A 21485-nucleotide genomic window follows, 5' to 3' on the forward strand; every position below is an offset into this window, starting at 1 on the left:
CCCTTCACCAAGCTGGCTTACACATAAACGGCTCATGTTTGTGATTTGTGATGGTAGGAAACTTCATGTATTGCATTATGAGGGTGACAGATTTTACATCTGTTGTCCAAAAAAGATAATCATGTTGTCGAGTGCATTTGATTTCTTTAATTACAGTATAGGCTCATGCAAAATGAAGCTTTCCAGGGTCATCTGCTTTTAATGTTCCAAAATGAAGTCCTAGGGAGTTGTGCCTAGGGGTGGAGGCCATGAGATCAGCTGTTTCCAGCTATTTTCAGGCTCCAAACTTAGAACCAGCATGCCCAAGCTTGGTGTATCTGTTTCCATTACCTTTTCCTTTAAAATAACTTTGGCTCCTTGTCTACGCCCATCAATAGGTGAAATGCTAATGTCAGTGACATCCTATCACTTTTGTTGGAAGGGGAAACATATCAATTATTTTTTTAAAATCTATATATAGCAAGGCATCCAGAAAAGTTAACTAGCTTCCAGATCTTCCAGTCACAAAAGAGCAGAGACTTGTTGCTTTATTGTCATCACTGCTCTGAGCAACATGAAAGTCAGATACATGTTATAAGACAATTCCCCTCTCTTCCAACCCCTGCCCCAAACAAACAAGAAAAGTCTTTACAACAGCCCTCCTGTAAAGGGAAACAATGGGCTTTTCATTGAGAGAACTCGTTGAGAAGATTTGCATTTTAGGAAGAGCTTTCTTACTTTCCTTCCAGTTCCTTGGTTAAGCAAGAGTCTATAACAAATTTCACTGCAAGATCCCGGGCAAGTCACTGAACCTCTGCTCTCAATTTCATCAGCAAGAGGCAGGGCTGGACTCAACAGTCCTTGAGAATTCTTCCTAGAAGAATCTTTGGCTCAGTCTATTGTCATAGAAAGCAGTCATAGGAGTGTGGAAGTATTAACCATAGGCCATAAACAGAGGGACAGCGGTAACAGCTCTATAAATGGTCCACTGTCCTCACCTCCACTGTCTCACCTGCTCTTCTACCTAGGAAGGAAGGCTATACTATTACTCCAACGGTGCAGACAAGGACACGGAGGTTCTGAGAGATCAGGAAATTGCTAATGTCCTATTAGTAAGAATCAGGCCTTCCTTCTCGGCCCCCATGCTCTTTCCACTCTATCTTGCCTTGGATATAACCTTAGGCTTAGGGTTACATCCTATATCAACCTCAGGCACTTAGAACTTTCCTTTAAATGTTCTAGAAGGAAATATTAGGACTAATTTTCACAGACTGACACACTATGAAGCTGGGTTGCTATAGGCCAGGCTCACTAACAGGTGAGAGCCACAGCTATCAGTAAAGGCAGGGGTAACCGCCAGGCCTCCCCTCCTAGATTCCCAACTTTTAAAAGTTATTCTCTGGGTCCCACAGCCACACAAGAAGTTCTGCATGGCTCTCGACCACTGTCCACTATGGCCCAAGCTTGATGGCCACTGGAAGGTGGAGGCCCACAAGGCTAGGGCACCAATGTTTCCTAACACAACCTAAAGAACACAGCCTAAATCACCCTATATATATATACACATATGCGCTCCCTGAGGACTAAGAGATCAGATTCACTATATTTTCAAATGTATTATAAAATTTCCTGTGGTCTAAAGGAGAAATCGATGCCCTGGAGAATATAATGGTGCAAAGGATTCAGATAAATGACAATCCGTCTCATAACAGTAATTTTTCCTTCTCCTTTTATGCCCATCTCTCACAACCTATGTACCAGGTGAGAAAATTCTGTCCCTATAATACATTGTTAATGACACAGCTCAATTATTGGACTTCTAGACGTTGACTGATATGTAAGTGTAAAAGGACGAGAAGCCAGCTTACACTGTGTGAGATATCTAACTAAAATAAACATGCATACTAAGTTATACATAATTACAGCAGATCACAGAAACAAAACTAGACAGAAGATACCCTTCGTGCAAAAAGCCAAAACAATGAGGTCATCACCCTTGCGGATGCCCCCTACCATAGCCACACCAACAAGGTCAAGGGGTTCTGATTTCTGTTGTGGCAAAGGCATGTACTGGTTCTATGTGGGGAGCAACATGAGGCAAACATGACGAACCACAATATGAAACCAAGAAAAATTAAAATATTTGTTAGTTTCCCTTAGAAGTCCTCATGAGACAAGTCAACCCTATAACTCACACAGAGAAGGTCAAAAAACAACTGCAATACAAATCTCAGCGGGACCTGGAAAAATTAATCCTCACGTTGAACTTGTCCTTCGGCTCTCTGTACTCTTGGCACTGTGTACTATTAGAATAGCAAAGATAAAGCCAGACCTCTCGTTCAATGGAAAACAGTCTTGATTTATCGTTCATAAGATACTACTGAATAGCATGCATGGAAAAAAAAAAAAAAAAAAGCATACGGTCAGGATTCATTCTCCAAGACTCCATAAAACTCACAGTTCCCTGCTAACATGAACTTTATGATTTTGACTGGGCAGTTCCCAAACCAAAAACCTCAACCTGCAGCAAGCTGTGATTAAACCTTTCTGGTAGGTCACTGCCTCACCTAAAGATGTCAAAATAACAGGAGAAAATAGATGAAGGCCCACTAACCTTGGGTAGCTTCTGGGGGTCCTTTTCCTTTTTGGTACACAGCGTGAGCTCACACTGGAGAAAGAGCAGGGAGGTATTGAAGACAGGCTTAAAAACAAAGCTGAACCGTTTCTTATCTATCTCGGCTTGTGGGATAGGAAAGTGCACTCTCTTGGGATTGTAGAATTTCACAGATTCATCTTTAGGACAAATGTTCTCAATGATAGTATAATCTGACATCCTATCAGGGTTTGAATACGGAGAGATAAAGCACGTTTGGATGGCAAATCCCAGTTCTTGGTCGGCCTTGGTAACAGACACCTACAACAGAACAGAAAGCTCAATTCAGAAACAAGTTAGCATCTCACTCTCACTGTAGGCACAAGGACAACATACCAACGTGGCCCTTCTGATGAGAGACACTGCTTGATTTGTGTAACACACCTACATAGTCTTCTTTCTAATCACAAAAGTAACAGATTCACTGAAGAAAGAGATATTTTCCATTTAAATTTGGTATGGATGATGACAGTGAATTATTTAGTTTAAGTGCCAGCCTGGATTCTAATATTCTAAGATTCTAATACAAGATAAATAAGTCTCTTTGACTTCCTATAAGTCCTCTGGCAAATAAAAATAAAAGTACATCATGCACCTAGAGCAGACTTTTCCAAAATAAATAAAACACCAACAGGTAAAAACCCTAATGTCATAACAGTGTTCTCACTTGTAAGGCAACCTCTTTTAAAAATTACTCAAAAAATAAAGGACAGAGGTAGACGTACTTAAACCAGGCAGGGAAGACCAAACTTCCAAACTGCAGCAAGTCAGAAGGAGCCTAAACACTGCAGTAAAGCTACTGATTCATCTGAAGTCCTGCTTCACGGTGAGCAGCCAGAGCTGGCTTCTGGGGCTGGATGTTGGGCATGGTGCAATCTGGTGGCGATCACGGGCCTGGCAAAGTGTCCCAGCTCTTCAGAGGTCCAAACCAGACCTTGCCAAGTACTCTCCCTTCACTCTTTAAGCCCAAGGGTATTTTAAGGGAAATCTAATCTGGAAATGTTTCCGACTCATTTACACTTCCCTCTTACAAAACATTTGTATGGGCTATGTCCAAACCTTGTTAAGGTTCTTTTCTTTAGAAACAGGAAGTAGTGTGTGGCCAAGTGTAAACAGAATTCAAATCTCAACCATCCTGAACTCAGCTAAAATCTCTGAACCAGACTGGATTCTCCATCTGGCGACACATGGATCACTGCGTGAACTGCCTCTCTCCCCTATTGCCTCATTCCTTGACTAAACTAAGAATCAAAATAAACTTAAACACTTTAGAAATAAAGTTGGTCTTTAACCATAAGCCAATAGCCCCAGAATCCTTTCAAAGGCATGAAGCTATAAACACACTTTGCATTCTGAGATACCCACAGGAAATCCCTGACATCACATGGGGCTTTTAGCCCACGGCACTATTTTGAAAGATCCCTATGTGGTTAACTGCAAGACACTCAACAGTGAAGATGAAGATGATAATGACATTTCGCTGTGCCTTAAAGCTTACTCCCTGAGAACAATCTTATAAGTATTTTCATCTTCATTTTATAAATGGAGGGAAAATGGAACACACAGGATAGATGACTTGTTCAAAATCATAGCTAGCAAACACTGGGGAAAACCAAGGCTTGAGCCCAGGTCTTCTGAACCCAAGTCCATTTTCTCTTCACTATTTCACTACAGCTACAGGGTCAGTTCAAGCTGCCCATGATGCGGTCAGGGAGGGTGCTTAGTTAAGACATCTTTCCAGGAAGTAGTATTTAGTAGTCTGAAAATATTCACACTTCATTATTTTTACAGTGTTTCTGAAAAACGAGATATTTAATCTCGGAAAAATGGCAAACTACATATACTCTATTTACTCAAAAGTGCCCTTTAACATGAACTCAGAACCAATGCAAACCTTTTCTCTAATCTCAGAGAAAGCATGCAATGGCAGAATAGCTAAGGTACTCCAAAAAATTGTTTGAGAGGAAAAAAAGATTATTGTCAATAAATCTTTTACTCTGAAATGGACTGGAAGTGAGCAGTGGCAGGACTCTGCTGCTCACTCGCCATGAGCACTGACCTTTGGTTTCTCCCCCCCAGAATGAGGCACTGATACTGTCTAGATACAGCGACTGTGACAATCTGCACAGTCAAAATTATATGCACACAACACAGCTCTCTGATAGGTAGGAAATGCCAGCTAATACTAGTAGTGCTAATCTAGATTTACATTTCGGGGGTTATATTAGACATCAACCCTGAATACTCACTGGAAGGACTGATGCTGAAGCTGAAGCTCCAGTACTTTGGCCACCTGATGTGAAGAGCTGACTCACTGGAAAAGCCCCTGATGCTGGGAAAGATTGAAGGCAAGAGGAGAAGGGGGCAACAGAGGATGAGATGGTTGGCTGGCATCACAGACTCAATGAACATGAGTTTGAGGAAACTCAGGGACATAGTGATAGACAGAGAAGCCTGGCATGCTGCAGTGCATGAGGTTGCAAAGAGTTGGACATGACTTACCGACTGAACAACAAGAACAGTATATAGACTTATATTTATAATTTCCCAAGACAAATGAACTAAAAGGAAATCTGCCAACTGTGTGGCCAACTATCACCCAAAGATGGCCAAAGACCAAGTGGCAAAGCTGATAACGTCTTGGATTAAAGGAAGAGGCCATGATCTAGAGGAAATGGGAGATTCTGGGAGGGGATGTGATAAGAATGGCCACAAGAGGAAACATGGAAATAGCTCTTTAGACCAAGTCAATGATTAAGTTTTACTTACTTTCCCCAAATAAAACATTTTCCTATCAGCGATGGAGTCCAAACTGAGAAAAAAAAAAAGACTAGGCATGGCTACTATCCTATTTAGCAAAATATTTACCAATTCTCTCTCATATTTTAGGGGGTTTAAAACAATTTTAAAATAAAGTAGTTTATAACATTTCCCTCTTCCCCAAATTTTCTTCAGTGTATTATTATGTATTTTCCCTGGTGGCTCAGCTGGTAAAGAATCTGCCTGCAGTGAGGGAGACCTGGGAAGATCCCCGGGTTGGGAAGATCCCCTGGAGAAGGGAAAGGCTACCCACTCCAGTATTCTGACCTGGATAATTCCATGGACTGTATAGTCCATGGGGTCGCAAAGAGTTGGACATGACTGAGTGACTTTCACATATCATTTTAATGATGTTTAAAATGGCATAGCCAAAAGACTTGGTTCATTTTTTCCCATCACTTTCACAATGTCTTTGAGTCAATCAATTATGAACAATATAGATGGTCTATAAATGGGAAAATAAGAATGAAAAAGAAAATGTATTTCAAGTAAGCCAGCACTGGGGGTTGGGGGAGGCAGTTGGGGAGGCGGGAAAAAACCCAAAACATCCAGAGTTGGATGTATGAGAAAGATTTAAGACAGCAAAGCCACAAATTGGCAAAGCCAGGGACACATCTGGAAAAGAACAAATTGCAGTTAAGCAGCACCCCTAAAACCTACAGTACAAGAGTGCATCACTGACCAACCACACATGTGGATGGAGCAGCCGGAATAGCAAGAAGAAAGAGAGAGCTCTGATTAGGGACAGCACATAGAAAGCAGTATATCTTCCCTAACAGAGAAAGGAGTACCCAATGAAAGAGAAGATCTCTCAGAAGAGGGAAATCAGAAAGGAGGAGATGATCCAAGAAAATGTCTAGAGCCTGTGGGCTCCGTCCCAGAATCAGTACAAATGTGAGTTATTTGTCTTTCTTAAATAGAAATATGTGTACTGAAGTCACTTTTAATACATGGAAGTATCCCATTTTGGCCCCTTAAGCTTCTCCCTTCTCCCATAGTGGAGAACACCAGCCTGCATCTTAGCACCAAAACCAGCTCAATAGAGGACGACTTTCCTGCAAGACCAGCAGACATTCTGGGGCCATGAGGATAATTATCTTCTCTAGAATCCAGTCTGTGAACTTGGGTATTTGCACTGCAAAGCGGTTACATTTTCTCCCCCTTGAAAATGGCACTTTGAGGATAAATGATGGCATCCTGTGGACAACAGTGTGGTCTCTGGAGCCAGATGGACTGAGTATGAACTCTGACTCTGAACTCTACTAGGTACTAATTGTGTGACCTTAGACAAATTTGGGCCTCAATTTCCTCATCCACAAAATGGGGATATTAACAGTCCTGTGTTATAGAACTGCTCAGAAGAACATGAGTACTTATAACTGAGAACTTATAACTAAGCTTGGCACAAAATAAATCTACAATAAACTTTAGCTGTTATTTCATTATTATCACCACTACCTAATAGTTCTGTAGTCAGTCCACATTTACATTATGTGTGGTTATTACTGTTATATATAGGAAATAATTTTAATAAATTTATAGATACATTGGGGCTTCCCTCATAGCTCAGTCGGTAAAGAATCTGCCTGCAATGCAGGAGATCTGGGTTGGATCCCTTGGTCGGGAAGATCCCCTGGAGAAGGAAATGGCAACCCATTCCAGTATTCTTGCCTGGAGAATCCCATAGACAGAGGAGCCTAGCAGGCTACAGTCCATGGGGTCGCAAGGGTCGGACAGGACTTAGTGACTAAACCACCAAACCACCACCACAGATACATTTAGATAATGATCTAGGAAAAAAACAATTTTCATGAGCTATGGTAACATATAGTATTTCACTCAAAAGTATGCATAGTTTAAAAGACAGTCTCTGAGGGGGTTTGAAATATTCCTTTGTTAACTCTGATATTGCAACTACTGAATGAATGCCCTTGACAAAAATACAAAGGACAAAGTAAGGACAAGGCTTTATTAGAATTTATGTCCCTGATTAAAAAAAACAAAACATTTCATCCATTCATCTATAAAATGCTCTCTCCATTTAGCATAGTGCAATGAATCCTGAAATTTCCTGCTTTGGTCAGAAACCAATATGGAAGTGTCTTCTGAGTGAAGCCTTCATCCAGAGCTGATCAAGACTGAGGAAGGCAGGAAGAGGTCTGCCCCCAAGGGCTTTCACTCATGCTCAGGAGCCACTAAGAATCTCCGCTAACCTAACTGCTGCTAAGTCACTTCAGTCGTGTCCAACTCTGTGTGACCCCATAGACGGCAGCCCACCAGGCTCCCCCATCCCTGGGATTCTCCAGGCAAGAACACTGGAGTGGGTTGCCATTTCCTTCTCCAATGCATGAAAGTGAAAAGTGAAAGTGAAGTCGCTCAGTCATGTCCGACCCTCAGGGATCCCATGGACTGCAGCCTTCCAGGCTCTTCCATCCATGGGATTTTCCAGGCAAGAGTACTGGAGTAGGTTGCCATTGCCTTCTCCGCCGCTAACCTAACAGCCGAAGGCTAACATATGGGTCTCACCTCAACATAAACGTGTCCATTCTCTGCCACAGAGAACACCCCCTGGGAGGGCACGAGAAAGAGGTCAGTGTTGTACAGCTCCATGTTGAAGGTGACGTTTCTGTTGGGTTCATCCTGGAAGCTACGGGGATTCCCCACCTGTCGTAGGCTACAATTAAACTGGAGAAAAGAAGAAAACAGATGGAAATAAATCAAAGTCAAATGAAGCTTGTAGCTTTAGAAGCTTTAGCCTTTAACATCTGATTTTATTTTCCAGTGGTCCCTGACTAAAGCCAACCAAAAAGACAACATTCTCTACAAACTACCTCCTACAAACAAATACATACCACCACAATTTCAAGTCGGCTGAAGAAGGAAGTGTCCCCTTCATCCATGTCTCCCGGAAATCCATTATCACCAGACTCTAAATCTTCATAGCCATCTGGCCAGCCACTACTATCCCCAGAGGGTGGAACCTGAATCACAATCTAAAAGCAAGGAAAGCACAGTTATGAAAACACCCAATCACATACCTTTGGTTCCATCTCACATAAACACCCATGTAATAAATTCTGAGGTGAACTGAAAATCTGACTTAATTGAAAAAAAAAAACCTCCAAGTTTTTTTTTAGGATTTTATCCTCAAAGAAATGAAAAAGAAGAAGCCCAATGCATAATAAATTAAGATTTAAAATAAAATATGTATTTTAAATAGTGTGAAAACACCAGATACTGAAATGGAGTTGGGTGGGGTTTTTAACAGGCCCACCTGTACTGTAGGGGGTGGGGGAGTTTCTCCTTAGGGGCCTTTATACTGAAAACTCTAAGAAACACTGATTTGGCTAATCTGAGGAGTTCTTGAAAGTTGTGTCTGTCAAGATTTGATAGGGACTTCCCTGGTGGTCCAGCGGCTTAAGACTGAGCTCCCAATGCAAGGGGCCTGTGTTTCATCCTTGGTCAGAGAACCATATTCCACATGCTGCAACTAAGAATTTGCATGCCAAGGCCCCACACAGCCAAATTAATAAATTTAAAAAAAAAAAAAGATTTGGTCAAGTTTGGTTTGAGTCAGAAGCAAAGAACCTGATGTTTACTACTGAGCCATTCTCTCCTCACCCTTCTCTATATGCGTCCATCTCCCCCACTATCTCCTGTATGAGGTATAGATGCAGGAAAGAACAATAAGTTCTATGCCATAAAAACCTGTCTTAACACTGGTAGACGGTTAGTTCTATGTAAGATGAAAAAATTCACCCAGGGATTAGGACTCCATAAATTAACTCCTAATTTATTTGCACAAATGGGATAGTTATAATTTTTGTTTGATTCTATGTTCCACCTCCTTAGATTTTGAATATGTTGTAAAATGAAAATAGATATTGTCTGAAAACTACTACAAACAATTATAACTGGAAGAAATGGCTAAAACAGCCACTGAGAGGAGAGCAGAATGGAAAAGAAATGAAGGAAAACTGCCTCTCTATTCCTTCCCAGGTCCTCAAAGAAATTGATGATGCAACTGAAGCAAGTTAGGTTATTACTTACCCTATAATAATTTTTTTTAAAAAGACGACGATGCAATATACTTTTCTCTCCTAAGGTAGATGGCACTTTTTTTTTAAAAAACTTAACCAGTTATCATGGCCTCTTATTGGCATTAATTAAAATCAAAGTTTAAAATTCCAGGGCTTCCCTGGTGTCTCAGTGGTAAAGAATCCACCTGCCAATGTAGGAGACATAGGTTTGATCCCTGATCTGGGAAGATCCTATTTGCCTCAGAGCAACTAAGCCCGTGAGCCATAACTACTGAGCCTGTGCTCTAGAGCCTGGGAGCTGCAACTACCGAGTCCACATGCTGCAACTGCTGAAGCTCGCGTGCCCTAGAGCCCGTGTTCCGCAACCGGAGAAGCCCCTGCAATGAGAAGCCTGTGCACTGCAACTAGAGGAAGCCCGCACAGCAACAAAGACCTAGCACAGCCAAAAGTATATAGAAATATTTTTTTAGAAGTTTGAAATTCCAAAATCACATATACCAGTAATATATGACATTCATTACATCTGGAAAAACTGGAAAACTGCAAGAAAATGAGTGTTGGAATTGGCAGAAGAGTGTTCATCAAGGAAGTCAAAGGTTAATAAATAATTTCAGTAACAAAGCAGAGTAGCTGCTCCAGCCTAGGGCTGGGGGAAGATCAGTGGATGAGAGGTTGGGAAGCTGGATTCAGTCCTGGCTCTACCACTAACTCGTCTCGCAAATCCAAACAAGTCTCGTAACTCCCTGGAGTTCAATTTCCTCACCTGTGAAATGAGGACGCTGAATGAGATCATCTTAGGGTTCTTTCCAGCTCAAACATTCTAAAATTGTCTGAGGAACAATAAACTTGGCTCACAGGAGAGTCAGTCCCTATATGAGCCATGCTGACCAGAAAGCCAGTCTCTTCCCTGGCTGGGTCCTGTTTGCAGACAACCAGCAGCGGAATAAACAGAGTAGTCGGGGCCTCCCCAGCCCACGCCGAAGCTGGGAGCACAGACATACACACACGCGTCAAAGCTGGACACGGGGATCTAGGAGCCCTGTTTCTATCATCAAAAGGACAACTCAAATTGCAAAATTATCACTTGAAAGTCCTTTTGAAATTTCATGTTCAAATTCTTCTAACAGTCACTGTGTAGTGTCCACTTCTACACAAACAGATTTAATCTGAAAAGATTAAGGTGAACTGCCAAGAATGATGTCTGGAAAGTGAAGGGTAGCTACTGCAATGACTATCATTGAGGAATCTCTGGCTAACTTCAAAAGTAGGAGATGTTCTTCAATTTAGGGTCTTTCCTAAGGATGGAAAGAGATTTAACAATTTCTCAAAGGACCTTTTCAGACTTCTCTCTTTTGGTTCTTTTGTTCATGAGGGTGGGAAAAGTTCTCCTACTTCTAGACATGCCTCAGATGAGGCCATGGATCTCAGATGAACCATGGATCTGGTTAGCTCAGTTGTACAGAGGTGCTCATTCATAGCCTTGGAGTTTGTCCTCATGTGAACCAGGCCATCTGAGCCTCCAGCTTAGCCAGAAAAAGCCATAATCACCTTGCCAGTGAATGCTTTGCCTCCAGGAGATGGAAGGAAGGGTGGGAAAGATCATCACAAATGTTCCAGCCGAGAAAACAGGGCCTCCCAACTCCCACAGACTCACCAACAAAACAAAAGTGTTCAGGGTCAGAGTACATCCCATTTTGTTGAGAACCAACACTGGGCTTCATTCAAGTCTAGGGTATATGGCCCTCCTCATTTTCATAGAAATCTTAAGACTAATTTTAAGGTAACATCCAGCAAGGCTCAGGCAAAGGGAAAGCTTTGTCCTGGAGAACACTCACGGAGTTGTAGTAAACCACACCATCAGGGGCTGCTCGCCGGAGCCGAGTCCCACAGCCATTCAGGGGAGACTCCAAAATGAAATGGGTGTTATTTGTCTTGGCCTTGCAGGTGGGATCCAACAAGGTGAGCTCCATCCCAGAGTAGCCGCTGGCCTGAAACAACCACCACCAAAGACATAAAGAGGGGCCCACAGGCCATTCTATAGCATGCAGTTAACACATTTTGCCTGGTCTTCCAAATAAAGGTCACTAGCAGCCTGCACTCCCTCTCCCCCCTTACCTCCTTTCAGCCTACCATCTCTCAACAGCCCCAGAATTGTGTTTGTTGGCCTTGGAAATTCAATAGCAAAATATTGACACACAAGGATCTGGAACCCCCCCTCACTGAGAACAACAGGAACCGGGTGAGACTCACAGCCAAGGGGAAGTGAGACCATCCAACTGAGAAAACAGTATCAAATCTCCAGAGTTCAAAAGTGAAAGAGCTGGAAATAACTCACCCAGATTGAGGTGAGACGGACAGGGAGGTAACCTCCCATTCTCTCCTTTAAGAAACTGCACCAACCTGAAAAGAATCTTTGTCTACAGCCACAGTCATCTTCTCATTGTCACACTTGACGGACAGGGCAACGTCTGTGCTGCCCTGCACCTCCTCTGGCTCTCTGGGATCAGGGAACAGGTGGATGCCAGGGATGACAGGGTCCTTTGGCCGAGGGATCCCATCTTCTCCCCCTTCCTTCCGGCCTCTCCTGGAGATGTCAGGGAAGGGAAAAGGGAAACCTCCATTTCGGCTTCCTCCTCCCCGAATGGGTGGGTTGTCCAGGGCAGGCAGAGTGCCAGGGCCCAGCAGGATCCGTAGCTCGGGAGGGACGGTATGGACCTCCTCATCTCTCATCTCCTCTGATGGCAAGAGAAGAAGGCAGAACATCATCAGTGTTTGATGCCAGGTCACAATCATTATCATGAGAGGTAAGAACAGGAGCAACGAGCAAAGAATGGGCATATGTAAAATTATCCCTAATGAGCAATGTATAAAGGAGATGTGGAGTCTGTCTTGAAGCCTGAATTCTAGTCCTGATATCCTTTCTAACTGGTCTGGTGGCTTTGGGTAAGTAGCACAGTACTTCTCTGTGCTTTGGTTTCCCAATTTTTTTAAATTAAGAGGTTGGATTAGATCAGTGGTTCTCAACTTTGGCTGCACACTGAAATCACTCTGGGAACCTAAAAAAAAGCATCCCTATGCTCAAGCTGTACCCCAGCCCAATTAAGAACTGAACTCTCTTTAAATCATTATGTTTTAAAGCTCCCCATGTGATTCCAATGTGCAGCCAAGATTAAGAACTGCTGGATTAGATGATTTCTAAGGGGATGACAGAGGATGAGATGGCTGGATGGCATCACTGACTCGATGGACGTGAGTCTGAGTGAACTCCGGGAGTTGGTGATGGACAGGGAGGCCTAGCGTGCTGTGATTCATGGGGTCGCAAAGAGTCGGACACAACTGAGTGACTGAACTGAATTGAACTGAAGGCCCTTCAAGCTATAAAAACTCTATCTGAATAAGTTATGTGGGATGATATTATTCCATTCAAATGCCAATGAAATACTTTCCTTGAATCTAGAGATTCTTTAGACAGTCTCTCTAAAGATTTCTTGAAACAATACTGCTATTTTGAAATTATTTTGCTACCTCCTATTTCACTGCTAAATTCTAAGATATCTAGGTACCCTGGCCTTTTAGAACGCAGTCCCCCGCCCAAAAAGAAAAAGCTGCTTAGCTTCAATTATTCCTTCAAAGTCAACTGACACATACTTGAGGTTAATCCATCCTGCAGTGGGAGTTGGAAAAGAGGATGTTAGCTCTCCTTCAATACCATTTTTTTAAAAAGGATGACACAGTTGTATGGGTCCAAAAGAAGTAAGAGGTTTGGAGGTTTTTAATTTGTTAACAAAAAACCTTCACAGCCACCCTCTGAGACGGGTCCTATTGTTTCCCTCATATGGCTGAGGAGGAATCAGAGGCTCAGAAGTTAAGCAACTTCCAAAAACAGTGATCAAATATCAGAGCTGAGACTTGAACCAGGACTCACAACCTTCATTCTACCAACCCTGCACTCAGTTGTGGTACCATGCAATGAGCAAGAGATCTAGGGATCAGAAAACCTGGGGTTCAAGTCTTAGTAGCTATAAGACTCTGGAGAACCTCAAAGAACTTATTAAGCCTCTGCTTTCTCCTCCATCTAACTGGGGTAATAACTCCTATATTCCCTCTGGGTGAGAATGAGAAAGCACAAGTTTGAGTCCTCGTGACTTCCTATGAGATCTGGCCTGACCTAAGACTTCTCTCCTGCTGTCCCAACCCCTCTGTATCTCAACCCAAAGTGATCACTAGGCTCCTCTGAGAAAAGAACCCAGACTAATTTATCCTTAATATATGCAGAGAGAAAGTGATCTATAACAAAGTTTTCCAACACACAATTGACTCTATGTTAGTAAAAAGTCTGTATTCAAGATAGTTTCCCCAAAATAATCTAGCACAATTCTACGTAACTTTAAGCTTTACAGTAATAAGTAGTCAAATGAATTGTTGAAATTTGCAACAGAAAAACAGCACCATATGAGTTGAAATGAAAGTTTCTCATTGGAAAGCACATTTGGGGGGATATTTTTTATACAAATAACAACAAAAAAAATCATACTTACCATTGCTTTCAAGCCGAAGATGGAATCTATTAGCCATAGGAGCCACCGTGTATGATGTTACTGGACTATAGCCATTGTCCAAAGCCCACTTGACCAGACTCTCTTGGGTTGAAGGAATGTCATCTCTTTTTGATTTGGTCATTACCATAGATCTTTCACTTTCTTTCCCAAAGCCAATACTATTAGGAGCCTGAAGATAATAATAAAATTTCACTCATGAGTCTACAAAATTAAACAGTGCCTTAATACCTGAAACAAATAGATTCTCTATTGTGTATGAGCAAACTATTTATTCTTTTGATCCCTACTTTCCTTGGGCTGAGAATACTGATGTGAAAACTTGTAACAGCAGATTAAGAAATATCATTCATGCTGACTGGTTGCATCATTTGGGTTGCTTATGTTGATACAAATAACATAATCATTTTTGTCATTAGTGGATAATCTAATTATCATAAGTATGATTACCATGTCACTAGAGTTAATGTTTAAATTATTAACATACACATCAAATATGATACAAAACTTTCATGATTTTTATTTAAAATTATATATAAAGTACTCAGAAATGTGTATTCTATATTATCCGAACATGCCTGTGTTCTGCTTTCTATGTTGTTGTTGTTACTTCTATGTTGATGCTAAGTCGCATCCAACCGGTTTGCAATACCCGCCAGGCTCCTCTGTCCAAGGGATTTTCCTAGCAAGAATACTGAAGTGGGTTGCTATTTCCTTCTCCAGGGGATCTCCCCCACCCAGGGATTGAACCTTCATCTCCTGCATTGGCAGGTAGATTCTTTACTGCTGAGCCACCAAGGAACCCCCTAATTTCTATATCCTAGAGTTAAATGACGGAGAAGGCAATGGCACCCCACTCCAGTACTGTTGCCTGGCAAATCCCATGGATGGGGGAGCCTGGTAGGCTGCAGTCCATGGGGTCGCTAAGAGTCGGATGCAACTGAGCGACTTCATTTTCACTCTTTACTTTCATGCATTGGAGAAGGAAATGGCAACCCACTCCAGTGTTCTTGCCTGGAGAATCCCAGGGACGGGGTGCTTGATGGGCTGCCGTCTATGGGGTCGCACAGAGTTGGACACGACTGAAGTGACTTAGCAGCAGCAGTACCAGAGTTAAATGAAAGAAGGCACAACCTAGTTACTTCACTGTGGAAACTATCCAATCTTTGCAAACTATGAATGACACAGGGTGAAACAACCAATGTTGATATTTCACTTATAACTTATGATCAATTTAGCAATCCTGTAACTATAGACATTTGCCAGTTCTATTAACGGAATATGGTTAGATTTTATGGTCTAAAATATTAATTAAGCCACCATACCTCTACGTACCAATACTTTTATCCCATAATACAAGTAACTCTTAAAATTAACTTTCATTTGGTAGTCAGTTAAAAATTAAAACTGAGTGATAAGAATCTTTCCACGAAAGAATATCGAAGGACTCTGAGTACTAAGAACATGGAAGGTAAATTTCACATTACACTTTGATCCTGTTGCAGTGATCTCCTCAGATGGTGAGGGAGCTGAATGCTGCAGGGAGCACCCAAAGGGAAGTCACCACATTTTCAACATCTGTTCCTACAGGGCTGGAAGGCCCTTCTAGCAAGCGGATTATGCCATTTCATGTCGTATAAAAATCACTTTAATTTCCATGCCCAATTATTTTCTTCTGCATACATGCAGCATTTTTCCTAAATTCCCCATTTGTTTCCCATTCTGTTTGCCCCTAACATGACTAAATATTAATCCTTTCCCATTATAAAACCATAGAAGATTCGCAGCCTCTAAGTTCTCTTGGCCTCTCTGGTTGTGGGATACTGGCTGAGGACAAGCATTTTCAATTCAAAGCTGAAAGAGTCTCACCCAGTATATTTTCCTATTACTCGAAGTGCTCATCAGGTAAGCAAGTCACCATAATGCATGCAAAGGGACCAGAAAGAGCTGCAACCAAGTTCTGTAGCCATTAGCAAAAAAAAACCCAACAACTCAGTTTCACAGATTTGGATTATTCTGCTCTTACTGGGATTCAGAAAACATTCCTTAGGGAAAGGAAAAGAAGAAAGAGGAGAGGGAGAGGAGGAGGATGGAAGGAAACTAAAATGAAGTAAAGAAGGATCCAATTAGTTCTTAGACCTTCTTACTCATTGAGTCAACAGCAGTTTTTTCAGCACAGCTTCCTCCGGGCTTTCAAGGCAGCCTGTCGTTTTGATTGGCTGGAGTTGCAACACTGGCCTAAACAATACTGCTTGGCCTCATCTGCCCTAGTCTTTCATGTTGTTGGACAGCTGAGAAAATACTGTATTTCCAGAATACTATCATCGTAACTGCCACCTGTTCTTTTTGTAGCAAAATGGAATAAGTTGTTTATACCTTTCCACAAGAACACTAGGAGCTGTCAGCACAACTCATATTGATTACACCTCAGGATTTACAAGGCTAGAAATCTATCTATGCATTTGTAAAGCAGCAAGGTTTGGGACAATGGCAGGCAAGTTGGTTCCCAGCAATGAATGGGTTCCTTATCCTGTATTTCTGGGAGTCCCCAGGCTCCCAAGGCCTCAGTATAGCTACTCCATTAAGGAGTATTCACGGTGGTCTCAAATACCACCGCCATCTTTCCCAGCCATATCTTCATGAAGGACAATGAGTTAAGTAGACTCTTGAGTACCTTTCCCTCTCCCCACCATCCACACACCTGCATCAAGACTGCTGGTATCTGGGAGGGCGGGGGCTGGAGGGAAAGTTAGGCAGAGGGTGCAGTGCATACTCCCAATGGGATTAAAAAATACCTCTTCTAAGAATAAACTCACTATTTGCAAACTTGAAGCCCTGAGGCCCTATGAAATCATGCAACAGAAAATTTCTAACAAGTTATCTCCATCTATTCTTTTATGTTTTGGAATCTTTTCCAAAATGTGATTATGCATGGTCCATAAGGGCCCTGAACTAAAAGCCAGAGCTGGGCATGATGATGTAATGTGGATACTTCCAGTAATCCCATCTGGCCCAGCACAACCCTCTGTGTCTCTTTGGACCATCCTGTCTTTTAGAGGGTTCATTCTGCCCACATCGTATCACACACACACATACATACCCCACCTATGTTTAATGGTGCTTTTCTTTAAATTTTCCCCATCAAGTTCCACACAATTCCTTTAGTAAACATTTGTCTTTGTCTTCACTTTGTTAATTGTCCCTACAAACTCTTAAAGAATTGCTAATAGAAGGAAGATAGAAACCTACTCCCTACCACCATCTTTTATGGCAGGCACTGTGCTAAATGCTTAATATATGTTTTCTTATTTAATTCTTCTCCAAAATACAAGGAGTAGGTGTTATTATTCTTTTCTAGAGAAGAGGAACCTGAGGCTCACAGAAGTTAGGTAGCACATGTAGCTGAGAACTCACCATGTGCAGGCAGTATGCTGACTGCTTTAGATGAAATACCCAGGGCACACTTAACAAGTACTTGTTGAATGAATGAATGGACTCTGTTAAACCTTACAAGAACTCTCAAGGTGAGTATTATCATTGTATCCATTTCACAGGTGAGGAAACAGACTCAAAGTTCAATGAGATTGACCAGGATCAACTGGGATAACAGCAATTGGAAATAGGATTTGAATCCAGACCTGGCTGGCCCCAAAGCCAGCATTCTCTCCACTCCACCTTTTTATTAGCAGGTAACTTTCCCTCCCAGCACAGTCAGAACTCACATCTGAGACAGGAGTTAAGAAATCACAAAGCATGAAACTGATTGGGAGAATAAAAAGGAACATCATGAAACATTACCTAATTGTTTAGTAATGTTGTCATGCATTGTCCAAAATTGGCCTGGAACAGGAGTACAGCCAAGGAGAGCAATATAAACAGATCTTGCACTGAGATGAGCAATCTCTTTTTCTAGCCTCTCTGATTCACAGGAGAAGTGGGGACCTTCAGAGTGAACTCCAGGACTGCCCTGGACTAGGCACACATGCTCAGGGAGAGAAAGAGCCATCAAAGGGTCAGGGCCAAGAGAACATTTACACAAGAACTCCAGCAGGGACTTAAAATGTACCGTATGTTTTTGCCTTTCAAAGCATGATTCCCTTTCCTGTTTTTGTTATTCTGAAATTAAAAACATTTGGCTGGTGTGCCAGGCAGCAAAGGCTGCAAACAGCCCAGGTCACCAACACTGCTCATGCCATGCCAGGGAAAGCAATCACAACAGCTCTGACTTCAGAAAATCACTGCTGGGCTTTGTGCTCAATACCAAATTGATGTATCACCACTACACATGGTGGTTTATTGGGATCCCCTAAAAGTTATTAAAAAAAAAAAACCCACAGGAACCAGAAATGATTACTTTAAAATTAAGATGTGTGTGCTAATGGCTTTACCCACTGCCTCTGGCAAATGCTCGTACAGGGTACTGCCTAGGGGACTGTTGTGTGACATGTCACACAGAAGGTGCCATGAATGAATAATACTAATGCCAAAGGCATCCCTCTCCCAAAACATAAACCCACTGAAAACATAAACCCCACTTCAACTGATTCAGTGCAGGAACTGAAAGAGGAACTGGCCACACTTTTTAAAAAAGACAACACACAGGACAGATGCAGATGCACAGAAGAGAGATGCAGATGTGCAGAACAGACTTGTGGACACAGTAGGGGAAGGAGAAGGTGGAATGAATTGAGAAAGTAGCACTGACACATAAACACCACCAACACATATACACTACCAACACATCTCACACTTACCTGTGTAAGACAGACAGTTTCTATGTAACACAGGGAGCTCAGCCCAGTGATCTGTGATGACCTAGAGGGATGGGATGGTGGAGCGGAAGGGAGGCTCAAGGGGGAGGGGATATAGGTATCCTGATGGCTGATTCACGTTGTTGTATGGCAGAAACCAACACAACATTGTAAAGCAATTATCTTCCAGTTTAAAATTTTTAATTTAAATTGAATTTAAATTAATTAAAAAAAATTTTTTTAAGACAATGCACCAATATTTAAGCCCACAAAAAGAGATGCTGAAGATGTAATTGGCTTCCCAGGTGGCGCTAGTGGTAAGGAACCTGCCTGCCAATGCAGGAGACATAAGAGACAAGGGTTTGATCCTTGGGTCAGGAAGATCCCCTGGAGGAGGGCATGGTAACCCACTCCAGTATTCTTGCCTGGAGAATCCCATGGGCAGAGGGGCCTGGCAGTCTACAGTCCATAGGGTCACAAAGAGTTGGACACAGCTAAAGCAACTTAGCATGCACATATGCATGCAAAGAGATAATTATCTTTTTAAAAATGAGGAAGGGGAATTCTTTAACTTTCAATATAATTTGCTGCAATATTCCGTCAAATAGTTATTTCCCTAAACATACTTGGAAAAAATGTATTCCACCAAATTTCAACATTTAACTTTTCCGGAAATGAGCTGCTATCTACCCATCATGCCACCCAGTTAAACTTCTTACATATATTTCCTTCATGAAATAGAATGCTTAGGAAACAGGCCGGGGATACTTTTCCAGCATCATCTCACTAACCTGTGCACAGCTGTAATTCTCTTATCAGGGTTTTATCCTTAGGAGCAAGTAAAAACCCATGCCAATACCAAGTATTTGTCTCGAAAAGAAAAATAAGCTGGAGTTAGCTCATTTCCCACATCTTTCATAAAGACCCAACCCTACAGTAAGAGCTGATATTCACAGCCATGACACTGAGGCCCCCACAGGATTCTCAGCCATGAAATGCTTGTGTTCATTGTTTTGTACTTACTAAGACTGGAAATCCCAGGGACAGAGGAACCTGGCAGGCTACAGTCCAAGGGGTCGCAGAGTAGGATACGACTTAGCAACAAAACAACAAGACTGGAAAGCGCACTAATACATTTCAGGAATTTCGTGAGATCCAGAGGTCTCGTGGGAGAGGTTCGTGGGGTCCAGAGAGGTGAAGGGACTTGCCCGAGGTCACAGTTCATAAGTGGCAGAGTCTGAACTTGAATCCAGGTCTGTATTGACCCCAAAGACCTTTTTTAACTACCACACTGCCTGTCCTTGACAGAAGAAGCCAAGGAACAGCCTATTTTATAAAGTGAAAAATAATGGAGAAAAACTTCACAAAAATAACACATACAAACACAGCTTAAATTACTGCCATTCATCAAAACAAAGAAATGCTTAACCAACTTACAATAGCTTTCAGGTTTCCCTTAATATCGAAAGATTTGATCACCCAGTTGACAGACTTTTTGCATTTCAAGATCAGGATCAGATTTTTGACCACCTCAGGATCCTTCTGAGAAGGTCTTATGTCAATTATGATATCCACCTGGAAAGCACTGTGAGTGGAAAACAAAGGCAGAGTTAGGACCCAAATGCCAGAAAGTTGCAACTCCCCTCTTCCAAGTCTTCATGTTTCCAGTGTCTGGCCAGTTGATTAAAAAGCTGGAGTGGATCCCAGGCAAATGACATGTGCAAAACAGATTGTTTAGTGCACACATAACAAAATGATTTTACATAACAATAGAAAAATACGCCTGTGGTTAATTAGCCACTAAACTTTTTCTCTTCATTGGGAAAAAAAAATGGTGGTTATTTCATGTGGCCACTGTTTGAAAGGGACTTGAACAAACTACAAGAGTTTACTTTTGAAGCAGAATTATTGCTTCTTCAGGCTCAACACCTTTGATATGTAACATTCTAATTTGTTATATGCTCAAAATCCTTCAAACCAGGAGTGGGTGGCAGTTTGGTGAGTGGAGTTAGAAAACGTCAGAATAAAATAAGAAGCAAAAGGCTAGAGCATTTCTTGACTTATATAAGGGTTGCTTAAGCCATTAACATTTGTTACAAAATCATATCTGCATTAACTTCCCCAAACTTCTGGAGATAGCTACTAAAAAAAAAAAAACAAACAGATGGTCAACCAAGTGATTATTGAAAAATTAATGAACACAATCCAAACTTCTAAGAATCCAGTACAGAAGAGAATTCTTACCAAATAATAACATCTCTGGCATTCTGGATTTAGAGGAAAGTCTTTATTTCCATCTTGGTTTTACACACTTGGAAAGCATAAAATGAGTGAAGCCTTAGGGCTAATACCTAAGTATACATGCTTCCATTACTTCTATTCCCTTTCCCTTTTAATTTTCCACAATTCTTCGCATGGAATAAAATTTCCATTTTCAGAAACCAATCTGTAGTTTATTCACTTTTGAAATCAAAGTTTGATTAGAATTTTAACTGCAAAATCCTTCTATAATATAAATTAACAGTTTTACTCACTAGTCCCTATGAAATGCAGGTGAAAGTGGGAGAAAGGCCTACTTTCTCCCTTTTCTTTCTTACGCAAATTCCCCAATCATTCTTGAGAAAGAGAGTTAAATTTTCAGTCCCGGACAGGATGCTGAGGGTTGAAGAGAAAGGCTAGTATCTAA

At 41.7% G+C, this 21485-nt stretch overlaps 1 protein-coding gene across 2 annotated transcripts in view; it reads right to left on the minus strand.

Annotated features, from left to right (window-relative positions):
* The window catches only part of TGFBR3 (transforming growth factor beta receptor 3), a 199785-nt gene that overhangs the window by 23938 nt on the left and 154362 nt on the right, over positions 1–21485 (minus strand). For both annotated transcript variants that reach the window (XM_069597758.1, XM_069597749.1), the window contains exons 7-13: positions 20237–20384; positions 14031–14220; positions 11893–12227; positions 11328–11480; positions 8305–8445; positions 7979–8137; positions 2594–2893 (exon numbers count right to left, since the gene is read on the minus strand). In XM_069597758.1, the coding sequence (XP_069453859.1) occupies positions 2594–2893; positions 7979–8137; positions 8305–8445; positions 11328–11480; positions 11893–12227; positions 14031–14220; positions 20237–20384 (1426 nt within the window). The remainder of the gene's footprint in view (positions 1–2593; positions 2894–7978; positions 8138–8304; positions 8446–11327; positions 11481–11892; positions 12228–14030; positions 14221–20236; positions 20385–21485) is intronic.

The sequence above is a fragment of the Ovis canadensis genome, chromosome 1 (genome assembly GCF_042477335.2).
Source record: "Ovis canadensis isolate MfBH-ARS-UI-01 breed Bighorn chromosome 1, ARS-UI_OviCan_v2, whole genome shotgun sequence".
NCBI lineage: Eukaryota > Metazoa > Chordata > Mammalia > Artiodactyla > Bovidae > Ovis > Ovis canadensis.